The following is a 19,840-nucleotide window of genomic DNA, read 5'->3' as shown; positions in this document are numbered from 1 at the left end:
AAAACAGAGTATAGTTATTCACCCTATTCCATGTTACCATGACTTCATCCCTTTTCCCTTCAGTATATACCTTGCATAGGTTTTTTTTTTTTTTTTTTTTTTTTTTTTATTGAAGTACCTGCATTGACACCTCTGATTCTTGTTGGGCAAACTGTTTAGGGTTATGTTGTCCATTTTATCCATTACTCTGGTATGGGTAGTGAACTTTTTAGTGTCAGGGTCTTTTATTTAGAGACTCTTCTGCTGTATCCTCCTTCCTAATTTATATTTCAGGCTAGACTTAATGGGTTTATTATATTGTAGCTAACTTTATTTTCACTGTAAAGTACATTTTGTTCATGAAACTTACCTGTCAGATATATATATAGCTGTATTTTCTGAAGTCCAACAGAATTTAAAAAACTTCCGACACACGCAGTGGCCGGCCAGGTGGTTAGTACCCATTCCTGCCGCTGGGAGGCGGGTGTCAGGAACCATTCCCATTTTCTATTCATAATTTTTCTGTCGCCGGTGCTGAAAACACCTGTTTTCAGTACCTCCGTCTTAGGATTTTGGAAACTTCATTGCCGCTAAGTATCCTAATTGTCTCGATTTATTTACTTGGATTTGTGGCTAGGCATACGCTATCTTAAATTGATTTGAATTTGATTCATTTTTGCATAAAATATCTGAATCTAGGGTGTGGCTACCGAAAGCTTCGGTAGATCCGCACTTGGTATGTACGAGGGGTTTAGGTCTTGCTTCTTTGTTGAGATTTGTCATGTAAGGAGTGTGAGACTTTGTCTATTCCGTAAGGAAGACGTATGATTCGTATGTATGCAATTAATCAGTAAACATGTCTAATTCCGTAAGGAAGACGTATGATTCGTATGTACGCAATTAATCAGTAACAAAAGTCAGGGTAGTGAACCTGCTAACCTTCCTGTAGACTTTATTTTGCCTAACCCTTTAGTATGGCTTACGGGCTATGAATATGTCTATGAGAGGTGCTCGCTCTCCTTCAATTGCTGTGAAGAGTGCTACTTCTGTAATTGTTACTCCTACCCTGTAGTGTTGCCTTCGGGCCCTAACAGTGTCTGTAGAGGAATTGCCCTTTCTCTGATACTCTTTCGATTCGTAACTTAGAATCGAAAGTGCTTGCTTTAGAGAGTAAAACAAGTTGAAGTGCAGTGATACCCCTTGTGTAGTGGAGGGTGCGTCAAGATCGGCCTCGTTTCGCCTCTAGGCCGGGACCCCGTCTGCTTGACTCCCAGGACCTGGGGAGGGAGCATGTCGAAAGCCTAAGGAGGGTTTACAAGGATCCCCCACCGATCTGGCGTGCCTTCGGCAGTTTCTGATGAAAATCCCCAGACTGCCAAAGTGCGTGCGCGTGCACGAATCCTGAAGGATTGCTTCTCGTCCTCCGAAGTGTCCTCCCCGTGCAGGGGTTGGAGCTTTCGGAAGGACTCGCGCCCTCTAAATAGAAGCTTAATAGAACGAGGACGCTTTCACGTCCCTCTCTCTCTCTCTCTCTCTTGTTATGCGTTTCAGTGAGAAGTAAGAAGGCGAACGTCGCCTGAACTCGTGTCCGTCTTTCCACCGAGAAATACGTAAAAGAAGTCATAGTAGCAGGAAGCTTTTGAGAGCGGACGCCCAAGCTTTTTTACTGTCATAATAAGAAGGCGTTCCCTCTCGACTTGGACGGGACGCTCGGATGGACTCCAGGCGCGCGCGGGTGCACGCCAAGCGCGCCAGTGGACGCCGAGCGCGCGCCAGTGGGAACGCCGAGCGTGCCAGTGGTGGCACGAGCGCTCGCCAGTTGGGACGCCGAGCGCGCGCCAATGGACGCCGAGCGCGGTGCCAGACGCCGATCACGGCTCCAGTGGACGCCGAACGCGCGCCAGTGGACGCCGAGCGTGCACCAGCGCACGCCAGGTGTGTCGCCTGGCTGAACGTTCTGTTGAACTCTTCAAGCTCTTGTTTCAGATTTGGGCCTAAAGAATTTTTACTTCTACCTTCGGTGATACCTTCTACCTCACCTGCAAAGAATGTGAAGTAGGCAGTGCTTCGGAGGAAGCTTAAAGTAAACACACAACTTCTTCGAAACCCAGCAAGACGTCGGGTTTCATGAATTCAAGAGGTCCCTGTCAATTAATATTGCTTTTCGCATAGGTGGATGGAGTTAAGGAAGGCTCAAGGGAAGATCTTGTTTGCTCTACCGCAGTCAAGTACTTTTGTGATAAGGCAGTTACGGGTTATGTAAAAGCTCGACGTCCTACCCACGTCATGACGCTCGACTACTTTCGGTAGGATTCTTGCAAAAGCAACTCCATCAACGAGGACCGCTCTTCAGGAAAGCGCAAGACAGGACTTCCTTTGCCATACTGCCAGTAAATTTAAGTTGCAAGCTTTTTGGTCCATCTGAAAGGCCTTTTCAGATGATAGATTTTGTTAGTTCCTAAGTTAGGGACTACGCTGCCGAAGTTGAACATCGGGGTCCTACCTGCTGAAAGCCCAGTCTCTTATCAGGATTCTTGCCCCCTTCCTCGATTGATACGGGAATCGGAAAAATATATGCTCGACTTCCTGAATTACGTTTTGTCAATTCGGATGATTTTCCCCCATTGACAATATACTATCTTTTGTCAAGTAAGTGGGTATCCCCTCATTGACAAAATATCTCTTTGTCCCGTAAATGGGTTAGTTCTCATTGACAAGCATCTCATTAACTTTATATTGCGTAAGCGGATAAGCTCTTGTTGACACGATTCGGAAGAGCTCTTATTCATCATTCGCAGCCTCGTACAAGAAATAGACTTGTAGACTACGTCAATGACCGCTTATGTCCAGTACCATAAGAAGCTTGAGCTGTCTGCTTCGATTCTCTAAGTTTTGTTCATGAAACTTGCCTGTCAGATATGTATGTAGCTGTATTTCCGAATTCAGCTATATATATGTCTGCCAGGTAAGTATGAACAAACTTTATTGTAATATATCATATTTTGCCTTGCGTTATTTTACTACTGGTTGGTTCAAGTCATATACGCTTACTGTAGTTACCTCTTCGGATGGCAAAAACAACCGAGAGGTCTATTGTCTATTATTTTAAGGACATTTAATCGTTTACTCCCTGCAGCTTCCAGGAGTTTTCCGATTTATCTTTTACCGTTGTATGGTAGTGTTCTGACGACACAAACGCATCTATATATTTAGCGTTTCTGTTTCGCTTAAATATACCAGCTTGAGAGTCTCTTTCTGCTCAAAAAAATAACGGACCTATTTCTTCGTAGAATAGGGTAGCTGGCAACCCAGACATAAAGTTAAGAGACGACGTTCGTAAGCTGCTGGCTGCTGCCGTGTCTGTCCTCCAGTCCAACCAAGCCGTTAACCAGCTCGTGCGCTGTCATGCGCGGTAGGTTACGTCTCTCTCTCCTGCGGGATGGACTGACTAACCGTATCTCTGTGCTGGCGGTTACGTCTCTTCTGCGGGATTGACTGACTACTAACTGTATTTCTGTCCTACAATCACGGACTTTAGCCTAAGATTTAGGGGATTTCTTACGTGAATGAATAAACATTGCATTTGTTTTGCCTTACTATGTTCAACAGAGATATCTCTTAATCCTATCGGTGCTCGTTACCGCACGGTATAGAACTACGAGTCTACCGCAACATTGCACTTTTATATGCTCTGCTTAGGCAAAGCGCAGCCTTATTAGGGAAGTAAGCATACTCGGGGAGGGAATGGATGAGCTTGCTGGGGACCATTTCCTTCCTAAAGAAGTTTGTTTCCCTGAATAGACTGCAATTCAGACCACAGTTTTTGCCTACCGGGAAACTGAAGTATTGTTCAAGATCTAGGAATGATTCTGAACATCTCTCAGTGCGTCTATCACCTGAGGTGATAGAAAGAAGGTGCGACATCTGGATATGGGTTTTCGGATGTCCGGGATCTTAATCTGAAAGAAAGTAGAAGCAAATTCTGGTCGTCCCATCCAGTCCTCGAAACGAGTTTTTGGAACTAGTGGTCCAGATCAACTCTGATATTCCACAGCTCTCTCATATCTTAAGAAGTATCTTCTCTCGGTCCCTGTTCGAGTTTACGAGAAAGATCCTAATATAACAACAGGCGTAGAATGTAACGATCCTCTAGAGGTTCGTTACAGGATTGCAAAAGTCCGTACGAATCGTCTCGATCGATGGCAGCAACCACTGACTTCCGAGTGGAATCTTTCTTTAGAAGTATGTTGAGAATTGTGGAGACTAGGGACGCCCTTTCATTCTTCTCTTCGATATGTTGAGGACGAAGAGGCTTCTTCTTCTCTGCTCCCTTATTCCGATCCGGGATCGGTACCATTAAACGCCATAATATGATATTGAACGGGGATGGATGTTAGTCTCTTTTTTCCCCTTTTTTTCAATCGCTTAGGAAATGTAATAAGATGATTTATGACGTCACAGGGAGCGACAATGACGCTGATCGCCCCATGTTGGCCTTCAGGATCCTGGATTCACAGAGGTCACGTCCTTCCTAGTTCACTTTTCAAGGACCTTTTCCGAAAGAGTCTGTCTACTCTAACTCGAAAGGTACCTATAACCTCTCCGCTCTGAGTCTGACTACGTTCAGACTATCGAGATGTTGACAGGAATAAGATTACCGTCTTCCCTTTCCGTCTGAAGAATGGGATAAGCTGGCAGTCACAACTATTAAAGAATACGCAAATATGTTGTTGACGGCCTTTGGGCTCAGAGATTTGCTTCTGTCAAACAACAAAGCCCTTCACGATCTTTTGAGTTCTGTGGAATCTCGAAACTCGCTCACCATCTACTTTTTGTCTCACCTGTTTTCCTCGGAGTCAGACACATCGTGCGAGATCAGGCGACATATAGTAGCCCTGAGTTTCTTGTTGACGAAGTCGGTTGCGTTTATACACCCCCGATGATCGTGTAACATGAGACCAGGTTGGACTGTCAGGCATTCTTCCTTCGGGACTGAATCGCCTTTTTGCTCCTCGCTCCTTTCTCCTGGCACCAGAAGCTCGAGTCAGGAGTTGCTCAGGAGTTGATTCACTGACGACGTTGGGTTGCATTGATACACCCCTCAAGGTTTGCTTAGATTGAATCGCCCAGGCAGTGCAGACACTCATCCTTCAGCGAAGAATAGTGCCTTAATGGTCTTCAGGGTACAGCCTTGCTGTCCTTGATTCGTCTGACTGGTCAACTGGTTGGTCACTTGACTTTAGTACAGACGGACTGACTGTGCATGTCCAGATCGAAGCTTTCAATATGGAACTTAGACGTAGTCTGAAGTTCTTGATGTCAAAGCATTCGAACCTCTCCTACCTGTTAACTTCTTGCATGTGATCAGGAAAGGCCTTCTTCTAACCACCCTAGATACGACAAAGAGGGTTAGTGAGATTTTAAGCCATCGTCACAAGTTTTGGCTTTAGAGAACACAAGGCGGTGTGCTCTCTAAGCCTTCCGTTGTGGCCTAAGAATGGAAACCCGTTTTTTCCTTGGGCCAGGAGCTTGGAAGCAAGGATGGCACAAGTTAGTGGGCAGGAGCCAGAGAGAGTCCTGTGCCCTGTCGGGTCTCTCAAGTTTTATCTACATAAAACTCAAGAAAGTCGAAGTCATTCGGGCAATCTGCAGCGTTCCGAAAAAGACCAGACTTGCCCATATCGAAGAACATCCTGGCTTTAGTGTTTAAGGAGTTCTTTCAAATGCTCCTTCATTGTGTTTGCACAAAGATTTGAAATCTTTTTATCTGAATGCTCACGAGGTGAGGGGCGCGGCCCTCGGAAGCATTTTCAACAGAGCATGGCACTCGGCAACATCCTGAGTACCATGTTTTAGCGAAGCAACTCTGTGTTCACTTCACACTCCCTGCGAGATGTGAAGATGGCATATGAGATCTGCTGCTCGCTAGGGCCATACGTGTCTGCAGACACAATCTTGGGGGCAAGAAGTACCACTCATCCTATCCTGTAGAAAATGGTTAGGAAGAGCTCTTAATTTAGTTGTTGATCGCCGACATGGCGACTTCTTAACTCTTAAGCCTTAGTTTAAAACACCTTAACTTTGGCTAGGTTGGTCAGGTGGTGATATATATATATATATATTTTTATTTTACTTCTTAGCCCTCATGGTATGGTCAATATGGTCTAGTCATGTCGTGGTCTCGCCCCTGTTGACAGATCATCTGGAGTGCACCAGCTATATAGGTCTCTACCTCGCTGGCAACTCTAGTAGCACAGCAGACTTCCGTGGCAGTAACCACGAAGCCCAGCTATGTCTAACAGGTGGAACCAAAGATGTAAATCATCTGCATGCATTTGTTTCCCAAAATCCTTCTATTCTGTCCCTTCCCACCTCCAAAGGTGGGATTCAGCTATATATATATCTGACAGGTAAGTTTCATGAACAAAATGATATTGTTATGATACAATAAAGTTTTGTTCATACTTACCTGGCAGATATATATAATCAAGTACCCTTACCCACCAATCCCCTCAGGGGAACAGTGGAAATATAAATTATGAATAGAAAATTGGAATGGTTCCTGATACCCGCCTCCCATTCGGCGGGAATGGTACTAACCACCTGGCCGACCACTGCGTGTGTCGGAGTTTTTTAAATTCTGTCGGACTTCAGAAAATACAGCTATATATATATCTGCCAGGTAAGTATGAACAAACTTTATTGTATCATAACAATATCATTTTTATACAATCCCATTAATTATAGTTTTCATTACCCTTATCTCCTTCCCTCACATCCAGAGAGGGTTTAGTACTGAAGAATGAGAGGTGTTGGTTAGCAGACAGTTGACTGAATTGGGCTGATTATGATTAATTGGCTTATACAAAATCTTTTTTTATTGTAAAACATGGAATTTACCAGAAAGCTGGTAATAATTTTTTATGCTACAAAGTATTCAGTTAACTTCATTTTTGAAATGCCATTACTATAATTGGGTTTATAAATTTGTGTTTATGTGGTCATTCATGTATAGTCACTGCTTGTCATTTTTGTACATGGAACTTACCTAGCAGATATATACTTAGCTATAGACTCCGTCGTCCCCGACAGAAATTCGAATTTCGCGGCACACGCTGCAGGTAGGTCAGGTGATCTACCGCCCCTGCCGCTGGGTGGCAGGAATAGGAACGATTACCGTTCTAGAACCAGATTTTCTCTGTCGCGGTAGTGTCAACATACGTTGTTGCTACCTCCTGACTTGATTTTCGTTTTTTCATCGCCATCGACCTTCTGGGCTGTCTTTTGCAGGAATGACTAACCGTGTCTCTCCCCTACAATCGTGGTTTTAGCCTCGGATTGAGGGGATAGTTAAGCAAACATAAATAAAATATTGTCTGCCTTTTGCTAAGAAGCTTTCAATAAGAAAGATATTACAACATTTCAAAGGTTTCCTAGATTAATGCTGTTTACCACAATGTGACAGTATTATAAAGGATTCTAATACGGTAGAGCGCGATATATATAATTCTCTCATTCCTTTTTCGAGAAACGCACACAACCTTTTTTTAGAATCGGATATTGATCAACAAGAGAAGTTGGGTGAGTCGGATGGGAAACATTCTCTAGTGGCAGAAGTTGTTTCCCTGAATGGACTATACTACGTATATAAAAGTTTTTTCCCAACTAAGAACGGAATTAACATGTGAAGGATGTCGGGTACCATAAAGGCATAGATGTTATGGCACATAACCTAAAAAGAACTAGAAGGAAGCGCCAGCCTGGCGCAAATTGCGCCAGAAGCGCCAGCCGCGCCATCCAAGATATTTTCTAGTTTTAGCGAGTTATTAACCTAAGAGTCCAGTAGCCTCTCGGACAGCAGGCTCGGTAATGGCAAGATTCGTTCCTGATTTCGTTACCCATTTAATCAAAAAGGGGTCGCTTACAAGGAATGATGAAATGATTTATTTAATCACTTAGGCCAATTCCATGACACACTCATATCGCAAAGAGCATCGAGAATCTCTTTTTTTTTTTTTTTTTTTTTTCGCCCCTGTTCGCGTTAACAAAAGAGAACCTATTTGGGAACAGACACGGAACGTAACGATCCTTAAGAGGTTCGATGCAAGATTTTGCATGTCCGTGAGAACCTTCTCGATCGAAGACAATAACTGTTAACGTATGTCTAACATTTATTGAAAAGAGTTGTGAGAACCTGCGGAAAGTCTTCTTCATAGATCTCTTTTGTAAGGTAGAGGTCGAACAGGCTTCCTTTACACTGCTTTCCTTTTCCTCGAACCAAGAGAGGTAGCAATATAAGACATCTTTAATTTAAAGAAGGGGAATAAACTTTAGTCTTTTTTCCCCTAGTTATAAATTCTTAACAGATATTAAGATAAATGGGCGTCAAAGGAAGAGAGGATGTATGCCTCATTTTGGCCTTAGAGAGGTTGGATTCACAGAAGTCACGTTCTTCTCAAAGCATGTTTCGTAAGGCTTTTTCCAAGAGTATCTGGATATTCTATCAGAATCTATTATAAATAGACCTAAAAAACCTCTCCACTCTGAGTCTGTCCGCGTGCAGACTGACCAGAAGTGGACATCAATAGAGGTTTTTTTCAAGGTAAATGACAATAGTCATGGCTAAGACATAGAATTGCTGCAGATCGTGCTAGATGGAATGAGGAAACTGTCCTCTTCCGATAAATCTGCGAACCACATAGCGAGGTTTTTTCTTCACTTTCAGAGGGAAGAATCACCTATGTATATAACTGCTATCAAAAAGCGCAGTAAAAGCTATACTCTGTCTCTACAAGGGAATTAGAGATAACAGAGGATTTAAGATCTTCGGGATCTTATACAATACCGCAATACGACAAGAGTAGGATATCATGTACTTCGAATGGGATCTTTTTGTGGTTCCACAGATTCCGTGTGTTCCGACAAAATGGAACTGCTCCTCATCAAACTTCTTGAGGAAGTTTATGAAGGAATTCTTTGTTTCTCTAGCCCCTAAACGACCAAGAAGACAAGTGAATTTTTTTGTGCATTGGAATCTCGCATCAGATTCAATGGAGACTCGGCAATGGGTTCTTGCCAGCATAGTATGTCTGGCAAAAGAACTAAATCCCTCTATTCCTGACGCAACGCTTTCAGATAGAAGTTTCGTTGCCCAGGCAGGGTACTTACATTTTCATCTACAGAAGAAGAGATGGTTTAAACGTTTGCCTACAGAGTCTTCGGGGTGGTGCGATGAGGGCTCAAAATGCTTCCCAGAAGGATACAATAAGAGCTAGAAATCAGGGTTCCGCCCAATTCAGCTCAGTCTCTCCTTCGACTTCCAGACTCCTTCCCTTCCTTCCGTGGCAAGGAGGATAGGGAAGATTCTGCAATGAGGAACCTCCATCAACATGTAAGAAAAAGAGGGAATCTCGTTAGCAAAAAAAAAGAAGTGTTCACGAAGGATGAGGCCTCCTCGGAGGAAGGGGGACTCTTCTCTCTCGTATTGCTAGATATCCTGTCATCTACTGAGTGTAGCTGACTAAAATCACCTCCCTGCTTGCGGAGGGGCCAAAAAGCTCAAAGGGGAAGAATTTCTTCCACCCTTCTCCAGTCTCCTGATAAACTATGTGGTTGTTCAGGACTCTCGGACAATGTAGCGCCAGCCAGGTGCCAAATGCCAATACAGGCGAAAAACGCCAGAGGCGGACAGTTCCAAGGAACTCTGTCATGGTCGGATACTGAGAAGGAGCGGGGGGGGTCCTCCAACCTGGCGCAAATGCGCCAGAGGCGAACAAATCGGACAGATATAAGATGTCTGATGTGGACAATCGCCAGACAGCCTAGAGACTCTTCCAAGCTCGAAGCTCCAGCAAGTGTGGAGGAGCCAAGCCAGGCGCGAGGCGCCAGCCAGGCTCTAGGAGCCAGCCAGGCTCTAGAAGCCAGCCAGGCGCCATCCAGGTGCCATCCAGGTGCCAGGCTCCTTCAAGGCTAGGCTCCAGTCAGGAATGAGGATCCATCCAGGCGCAAGGCTCCTTCCAGTAAAGAGAAACCTAAAGCTCTGTCATGTAAGAGGGCTAGTCCCCCATTGATATGATACAGGTAAGGCTCTGCCATGTAAGTGGGTCAGCCCCCATTGGGACGATCCGAGAAGGCTCTGTCGTGTAAGCGGGTTAGCCCCCATTGACATGATCCAGAAGGGTTTGTCAGTCATAGGTCCCTACCTCGCTGAAACTCTTGAGGCGTGCAGACTCATAGACAGTAATCATGAAGTCTTCTGCCAGGCTCCAGGTGCCTTCCAGGCGCAAGGCGCCAGCCAGACGCAAGGCTCCAGCCAGGCGCGAGGCGCTAGCCAGGAAGGAGGAGCCAATCAGGCACCAGCCAGGCGCGAGGCGCCAGCCTGGCGCAAGGCCGCCATCCAGGCGCGAGGCTCCAGCCAGGCTCTAGGCGCCATTCAGGCGCAAGGCTCCAGCCAGCGCGAGGCGCTAGACAGGCGCTAGGCGCCTGCCAGGCACGAAGCGCTAGCCAGGCTCCAGGCTTCACCCAGAAGAGATCTATATCAAAGAACGCCCTGACCTTCTTTGAGACATTGTGATCTCCTAAGCACTTGATAAGTGCATTGATGATTCCTTCAAACAGCTGAGAATTAAAAGTGCATGAAGTGCGAGCTTTTCCGAATTCCTTGTTCTTTCACCCTAACAATATGTCATAAGGACATATTAGGCTGTCCACATACGGGAGATGCAACTCTGTGTTGACTTCCCATTATCCGAAGGATGTCAAGATAACCTTCGAGGGATCCTTCTCTCTTGGTTGATACGTGTCTGCGGATACATTGCTGGGATAGGGAGCAGATACTGATCCTTAACTAGTGAGTTAATTTTTTTAACGTGTTTTTTCTTTGGGTTGTTTGAAAGGAGTTTGTAGATAACTCTTTTCAACTTAAGCACTAACCCTCGTGTTTAGGATCAGGTGATCGGATCGGCGTGTGCTCCTTAATTATGCCACTAGGCATAGGCATATTGTCATGTAAGAGCTCTGTCGAGTAAATGGATAAGACCCCAATCGACAGACCCACAAGAACTCTTAGCCATAGGTCACATCCTCGCTGAGGCTCTTGAGGCGAAGCAGATTCCTAGGCATTAGCCATGGAGTCTTCCGCCTGATCAAGTAGGAACAAGGTGGTTTATTTATTTATTACCTACAACGTATGTTGTTTACCTGTCTATTCAGTAAATAGTTGTCTCTTTCCCACCACCAGGGTGTCAATCAGCTAAGTATATATCTGCTGGGTAAGTTCCATGTACAAAAATGATATTGTTAAGATACAATAAAGTTTTGTACATACTTACCTGGCAGATATATACGATTGATGGCCCACCCAGCCTCCCCTCAGGAGACAAGTGGAAGAGAAAATCTGGTTCTAGAACGGTAATCGTTCCTATTCCTGCCACCCAGCGGCAGGGGCGGTAGATCACCTGACCTACCTGCAGCGTGTGCCGCGAAATTCGAATTTCTGTCGGGGACGACGGAGTCTATAGCTAAGTATATATCTGCCAGGTAAGTATGTACAAAACTTTTATATCTTAACAATATCATTTTTATATTTATTTATTTTTTTCTGATGGAGGAACAACTTTGACAGTGCCTTTGAAAAATCATATCAAGCAATAAATTCATTTTTGTTGTAGGTGGCTTTCTTTGGAAGAACATCAAATGGAAAGAGCACAGTTATTAACGCTATGCTGGGTGATAAGATCCTGCCATCTGGTATTGGCCACACTACCAATTGCTTTCTGCAAGTAAGTATTTGTTAACTTATGATATAGAGTTATAACATCTTTTATATATATATATATATATCTGTGTCCTGGAAAAGCAAAAGCCAAATTATTTGAAGAGTGTGCTGGTTTATAATTGAAGCTGAAATCTTCAACTTCCAGCTTCCTTTATAGCACTAGGAAGTATATGATGTGTCATATATGAAAATTCATCCTTATCATTTTAGAATTTTAACTTAGAGCCTTAATTAACCAAACAATAATACAGATTGAAATGGTAATAAGAGCATGCAGCAAAGACCACACCTTTATATGAGCCAAGCTACAACCCTAGTTGGAAAAAGCAAAATGCTACCCAAAGGCTTTAATAGGGAAAGTAGCCCAGTACAGAAAAGGAAATTTAGAAGTAAAATTTAAACTAGGTAGTTTAAGAGACTTTTGTTATTGAAAAAGACTGAGTTGGGAGGATTCATTGTTGTAAACCTGCTTTGCAGTCATATATTTTAAAGTTTTGATAGGGATTAATTTAGTTGAATCTTTATTAACAGATTGAACAGTCACAGTTCTGTACTTAGAGATGAAATCAGTGCAAAGAGAATGACATCATCTCCATAGCAATAAGCCTGCTTTCAACACAAAAGTCATAGCGATTTGAGTTTTTTTTTATATCTTTCTTGAAGCAGATGGACCCCTGCCATGTCTCTGCTCAGTTTTTTTCATTGTTACATTCTTTTCTGTGGAAGCTTCTGAGTAATTTCAGTGGCCATTTAGTTTATTCTTCCTAAGAAAATGCTAACATAATGAATAATGATATCTTAGAAATGGAAAATTATTCATTATGCTTTACACAGCAAATTTTGTTGAATTTGTAGTTCTTTGCTTAATAGTACAGTAATACTTTGGGTTACGAACCGATTAGTATACGAATTTTTTAACTTACGAAGTGACGCCCTCATTCTGGAATACGAATTTTACTTGGAATACGAATGCACGAATTTCCATCACGGGAGGCCGCCTGCTTTGTTTACATCGGACATCGGATGAGCGTGGGATCTGCGAACCCATTTTTTTCGGCCAAAACTTAACGCCTGCTTTGTTTACATCGGACATCAGATAAGCGTGGGATCTGCGAACGCATTTTTTCGGCCAAAACTTAATGAGGGTCACGTGACTTCCTCCCACGCATCCCTTGACCATTTTTAAACCATAACTCTTTCACTATCTTGCTGGCGGTTTATTGAACGCATCTTGTCCGTGATACGCTCTCAAATTTTGCTTAGTGATTTGCGCAACTGTGTTGTGTTTCCGTGATAGTGCTTATAGTACATTACTATTACCCAAATAGTAAAGACAATGGCTCCCAAGATGACGAAGGCAAGCAGCAAGAAGGAAAGCATAAGAAAGAAGGAGATGATTACAGTCGAAATGAAGAAGGAAATTATCCAAATGCATGATAAAGGCGAGCGTGTGAAAGACATTGCAGCATTCTTCAAGCAGTCACAATCAACGATCTGCACTATTTTGAAGAAAAAAGGAAGAACAATTAAAGCCAGTAAAGCATCAAAAGGTGTCACAGTATTGACGAAACAACGGCCTTATATTCTCGACGATGTTTGAAATTTTCTCATGGTTTGGATAAACGAGAAGCAGCTGGCAGGAGTATTCCGTAAGTGAGAGCATCATTTGCGAAAAGGCTCGTAAGAAGTGCAACAAATTTGTTTATCGATAATGGGTTGGGTCATTTCTATAAATTTTAAAGAACAGGCAAAAGCAAGCCTCCATAGAAAAATATTTTTCAAAATTGTGAAAGACGACACAGTGTCGCGTAAGCGTAAAAATTAGTGTTGTGGTGAACGGTGCTCTCTAGAGAAAGAACCAGAAAGTCTTCCAGAAGTGTCACGGAGGGAGATTTCCCCCCCCCCAAAGCCCTAACCCTCTCCTCCTCACCCTTCCCCTTCTCCCGCACTCGCCAAAGGTTAAAGTTCAGGTTTTACTGTGCATGCATATTAAATCTAGTGTTTATAATTTAATTTCATTCTTCATTTTATAATTTTTATGCAATTCCTACACGAATTTTCAACCTTAGTGAATAAAAAATAATGGAAAAGTATGGTCTTCATGGTTGGGTGGAACGCATTATTTGCTTTTTATAACATCTTATGGGAAAATCCATTTAGGTTACGAATTTTTTAGGTTACGAAGCAGGTTCTGGAACGGATTAAATTCGTAACCCAAGGTATTACTGTACTTATATAGATTTAATTTTTTCAGTAATTTTCATGACAAAGAGTTACGTTAAGATCTTGTTTTACAGGTTGAAGGAGTGGAAACAAGTGAACCTTACTTGACGACAGAAGGAAATTGTGAGAAACAAAACATAAAGGGTATAGGTCAGTTAGCTCATGCCTGTGTAATAATAAATTAGGTGATTCCTCTTTAGTGCGTATTCACTGGCCAAAAACAAGATGCCCGCTTTCTCAGAGATGATGTTGTTTCTTGTTGATTCCCCTGGCATAGATGTCTCAGAAAGCTTAGATGAATGGATTGACAAGCATTGCCTTGATGCTGATGTATTTGTGTTAGTGGCAAATTCAGAATCAACTTTGATGAACACAGTAAGTAAAAATTTTTGGGTTTAATTGTTTATAGTATTTGAATTTTAGGTTAAGTACTTTAATCTATTATTAAAGAATATTGATTTTTGGGGGCTTTATGTCCATTTTTAAATCATGATAATTTTTGTTAATGAAGTCGCAAAGTTTGTGAATTTCTTACCTATTTTTCAAGTTAATTCTTTGTTGTGAATACAATAAAAATATAAAACCAAAGAGTTTAATGTGAAGATGGCTGAGCTGCTGTGACCACAGTATTATTGTCACGATGGGGGAAAGGTTTTTAAAATGGCCATTTTTTTCTTATAATGATTTATATTACTTCTAGGGTCTTTCAACCTTGATGCACATACTGTACAATTATCTATGATAATGGGCTCCTGTCCCTAAGAATTTGAAAATCCATGAATAATTCTTAGTGATGCTGTTAAACTGACATTAGAACACTTAAGATTTGTTTCAAGTTATCTGTAAATACATTACTGTTATTAGTACTAACTACAGTAATTTGGAAATTAAAAGTAAATACTAGTATGTATTAAATTTCAAATGGCATCAGTAGAGTACTGTGTAAGAATAATGCATTTTGTAAAATGCTACAGCTTTTTCCGTTTGAGGTATTGAATTTGTCTGAGTCTGTTTTTAGCTCTGTATGTAGTCCTTGCTAGTTTTGCATAGTAGATACTTTAAACAATTTTATTTCTTAATTCTCCAGGAAAAGAACTTCTTTCACAAAGTCTCCTCAAGGTTGTCAAAGCCAAACATTTTCATTCTTCAAAATAGATGGGACATGGCTGCATCTGAACCAGAATTTTTGAATGAGGTAAGGCAGTTTTTGAAGATTTTGTAAACTAAATCTGATTGATTTTCTTTTTCAGAAAATTCACACATAATCCATATTACACTTTAGCATCAACAGTCTCATACTGTATTCATCCATTATTCAAGTAGGATCGCTGGCTTAGGCTTTGTATAACCCTTGTAGGTATATTGTATGTTTGTCTGTGGTTGTTATTTGATGCTTGTAAGATAGAGTAGTCGTATGATTACTTTGGCTATAGTAACATGGAAAATATTGATTTGAATGGAATCTCTGAGCCTTAGGAGATGTTAAATACTGGAAAATTTGAAGGTACACAATCCTGTTAAGGAAAGACTTTGTTTCAAGCAGGAAAGACAGTGGAAATTGCTGGCAAGGTTATAAATAAGACATAAGAAGCTTCATGAATATGCTAGAAAATATTACCTTTTTATTTAGTATATCTGTTTTTTAATTCAGATTGGAAAAGGGTTTTCTTCAAATTTAAGGCATTTCCAAGTCTTCATGTGGTCAGGTATATAAAGTGTGCTGTGGTATTATCGTACATAAATGATTAATATTACAGACACTAGATTTAATGAGTTATTGTCACTGAGATGCTGCTAGAGGCAGTCTTTATTAAAAAATAGTGTTACACATATAAAGAGTATGTAGTGAATTTGGCATTGTCTCTAGTTGCTATAATAAAACACATACTTTAGCTTCCATACAGTGCAGTTGATTTTGTTCCATAGATTTCTAGAATGCTTGTATTTGGTATCTAATAGAATATTTATTGGGCCTTATAGCCTAACACAGGACAGTGTGAGGTAAGAAAATGTATTTTTTTTTGCATTTCTAGAAGTTGGGATATATAGCTTCTGCTTCTTTTCTCATGATTTTTTTGCACTTTCGCATCAGGAAGACTCACCCAGTCATCATTTTTTGGAGACAAGGATGTCTTATTTGTACTTGGAGATTGATAATTAGCTGACACATTTTCTTTTAAATTTTTCTCATGAAATACATGTAAAAAAGATTCAGAGCAAGCTCATCTTCTATTCCATATAAGAGCACTTGTTATTTATTACCTCTCTACATAATGCACTTCTTACCTTCATCTTAGCAAATGGACCAAATTTCACATGGCTAAGATTTTCATTTCTTCTTATAGATCTAGGTAAACACTGGCTGTTAGTGCTCAAGGTGCTCATGTATGCCTACTGCAATTCTTGTATTAATGGTAGCGGGCTAGTACTATAGGCATTTTTGTTACACTTGGTTAGCCATTTGAGATTTGAAGATTTTAACTTGTTAATGTGGTTAAATTGTCATATAAAAATAATAATAATAATTGGTGCATCAGCTACTTTGATATCATGCAGAATCTCTTCTGTTTCAAAAAATTTACCTCTCTTGATGAGGTTGAGGAAAAATCAGATCTTTGATTGGCAGTAGGGAGTTTATATTGTTTTTCAAATAAAGGTATCAAACATTTCAGTAGGATTTCACAATTTTGATGGTGAGGAGGAAGAGACTTTTACATACTTATATACAACAGTGAAGTTATTGTAAGTTTATTTCTGGTTGTTGACCTTTCTTATTCATAATGTTTTGAACATCCTTTCTTTTATCTGATGCCTTGCATCAGGGATTGCAGGTTTGGGTACCCAGTTACCTATGTTTCATCTGTTTGTTTCCTGCTGGGAGACTTGGGAGGATAAGTGACTGCAGTGAAAACGTTCAGGGGAAGTTTTCACTGCAAAATATGTCAGTAGTTTTTGTGACTTAGATCAAACTATTTATTATTATTAATAATAATAATACTAACCTTTCCTTATGGGTTCTTTGTTATTTTGAAAGAGAAGCCTACTGGTTTTGTTATTCATGTAATAATTGAGCAGAGTGATGTTTTCAGCAGAGTAGGGGCAACATTTTTGTTCTTGATTAGTCATAAGATAGCTTCATGGTGCTAGTTATGGTACATATACCTTTTGTAAAAAAGCTGATACGTATTCTTATTTTCATCCATGTTAATTTTAATTGGAGACCTCTTGTAGTAGAGTGTAGGACATTTATTTTTGGTGGACCTTATATTTTTGTTGACTTCTGTTTTAAGTATTCTTTACTGATGAGGACCTTGTATTTTTGGATCCAGGGGGTAAAGGTGTTAACAACAGATTTCTCATATCTTGGATTGCATGCTCTCTGGCCATTAAGGGGTTGTCCCAGGTCAATAGCATTTATGTAAACATAGTGGTGTATCAATGAAGCATCTGAGATAAAAATACATCAAGGAAGGGAGGGTACTTTTGCATTTTCTCGCAGGCAAATTTTAAGCATGAATGCTTTGTGCGGTTCTGCAGTAGTAAATTCACTGGTACAGTAGTACCTCAAGATACGAAATTAATCCGTTCTGAGGCGCCTTTCGTATCATGAGTTTTTTTTCATATCTTGGAACCAACATTTTACCATGTCCCAAAATGGGCTAATCCGTTCCCAAGCCCTCCAAAAACAAAAACACCCCAGTAAATTTCATAATAAAGCTAAATTGACCTATAAACAATGAAAATACTACAACAATTTGGACCATTCAATACCTAAATTAAGAATAAAAATGCAAAACCTGTAAGTAAAGTGTATATTAGTGTACAAGAGATATTATTACTGTAACGTAAAATGTGGAAGCTTACCTTTCGAGTGAGGCTATCTCCGAAAGTGGCGGCAGAGGAGGCAAACGGCAGATACGTACACTTAACTTTATGAAACACATAAAAAAAACTGTCAGAAAAAACAAACTAAACTTTACAAAACACATTAACAAAACTGTAACACTTAACTTTACAAAAAAACTTAAAATAAAATTTATTTTGTCTTTTTTTTATTTTTACATTTCTTTTTACTTTTTATACTTTACGACTTTACGTAATTTCAATTTTGTTCATGAAAACTTACCTGTCAGATATATATATAGCTGTATTTTTCCGAATCCGACAGAAATTTAAAACCACTTACGACACACGCAGTGGGAGTCAGGTGGTTAGTACCCATTCCCGCCGCTGGGAGGCGGGTATCAGGAATCATTCCCATTTTCTATTCATAATTTTTCTGTCGCCGGTGCTGAAAACACCTGTTTTTTCAGTACCTCCGTCTTAGGATTTGGAAACTTCATTGCCGCTAAGTATCCTAATTGTCTTTTTGATTTATTCACTTGGATTTGTGGCTAGGCATACGCTATCTTAAATTGATTTGAATTTGATTCATTTTGCATCAAATATCTGAATCTAGTTAGGCTAGTTTCAGACGGGGTTGTCTGCAAAAGATAGAGTGTGGCTACCGAAAGCTTCGTAGATTCGCACTTGGTATGTACGAGGGGTATTGGTCTTGCTTCTGTTGAGATTTGTCATGTAAGGAGTGTGAGACTTTGTCTATTCCGTAAGGAAGACGTATATTCGTATGTACGCAATTAATCAGTAAACATGTCTAATTCCCGTAAGGAAGACGTATGATTCGTATGTACGCAATTAATCAGTAACAAAAGTCAGGGTAGTGAACCTGCTAACCTTCCTTGTAGACTTTATTTTGCATAACCCTGTAGTATGGCCTACGGGCTATGTATATGTCTACGAGAGGTGCTCGCTCTCCTTCATTGCTGTGAAGTGCTACTTCTGTAATGTTACTCCTAACCCTGCAGTGTTGCCTTCGGGCCCTAAGCGTGTCTGTAGAGAAATTGCCCTTTTCTCTGATACTCCTTCGATTCGTAAACTTAGAATCGAAAGTGCTTGCTTTAGAGAGTAAAAGTGAAGTGCAGAAGTGCAGTGATACCCCTTGTGTAGTGGAGGGTGCGTCAGATCGGCCTCGTTTCGCCTCTAGGCCTGGGACCTCTGCTTGACTCCCAGAACCAGGGAGAGAGCATGTCGAAAGCCGAAGGAGGGTTACGAGGAAACCCCACCACCGATCTGGCGTGCCTTCGGCCAGTTTTCTGATAAAATCCCCCAGACTGCCTAAGTGGCTGCACGTGCACGAATCCTGAAGGATTGCTTCTCGTCCTGCCGAAGCGTCCTCCCCCGCGCAGGGGTGGAGCTTTCGGATGGACTCGCGCCCTCTAAATAGAAGCTTTTATATAAGAGGAGGACGCTTCACGTCCTCTCTCTCTCTCTCTCTTCTCTCGTTATGGCGTTTCAGTGAGAATAAAGAAGGCGAACGTCGCCTGAACTCATGTCCGTCTTTCCACCGAGAAATACGTAAAAGAAGTCATAGTAGCAGTAAGCTTTTGAGAGCGGACGCCCAAGCCAGGGCCGCGCGCGGGTGCACGCCAAGCGCACGCCAGTGGACGCCGAGCGTGCGCGCCAGTGGACCGCCGAGCGCGCTCCAATGGGGGACGCCGAGCGCGCTCCAGTGGGGACGCCGAGCGTGCACCAGCGCACGCCAGGTGTGTCGCCTGGCTGAACGTTTCTGTTGAACTCTTCAAGCTCTTGTTCAGATTTGGGCTTCTAGAATTTTACCTCTACCTTCGATGATACCTTTTACCTCACCTGCAAAGAATGTGAAGTAGGCAGTGCTTCGGAGTAAGCTTAAAGTGAAACAGACAACTTCTTCTTCGAAACCCAGCAAGACATCGGGTTTCGTGAATTCAAGAGGTCTCTGTCAATTAATATTGCTTTTCGCATAGGTGGATGGGGGAGTAAGGA

General features: G+C 41.6%; 1 protein-coding gene across 1 annotated transcript in view; it reads left to right on the top strand.

Annotated features, from left to right (window-relative positions):
- The window catches only part of LOC135200545 (transmembrane GTPase Marf-like), a 24,715-nt gene extending 9,536 nt beyond the window's left edge, over positions 1-15,179 (top strand). The window contains exons 3-5 of the mRNA XM_064229182.1: positions 11,649-11,759; positions 14,053-14,353; positions 15,066-15,179. Of these exons, the coding sequence (XP_064085252.1) occupies positions 11,649-11,759; positions 14,053-14,163 (222 nt within the window). The 3' untranslated portion in view covers positions 14,164-14,353; positions 15,066-15,179. The remainder of the gene's footprint in view (positions 1-11,648; positions 11,760-14,052; positions 14,354-15,065) is intronic.
- The last annotated feature ends 4,661 nt before the right edge of the window (positions 15,180-19,840 follow it).

This window comes from Macrobrachium nipponense, chromosome 27, assembly GCF_015104395.2.
Source record: "Macrobrachium nipponense isolate FS-2020 chromosome 27, ASM1510439v2, whole genome shotgun sequence".
Classification (NCBI taxonomy): domain Eukaryota; kingdom Metazoa; phylum Arthropoda; class Malacostraca; order Decapoda; family Palaemonidae; genus Macrobrachium; species Macrobrachium nipponense.
The sequence above is the reverse complement of the archived record's forward strand: the minus strand, read 5'-3'. Positions and strand labels throughout refer to the sequence as shown.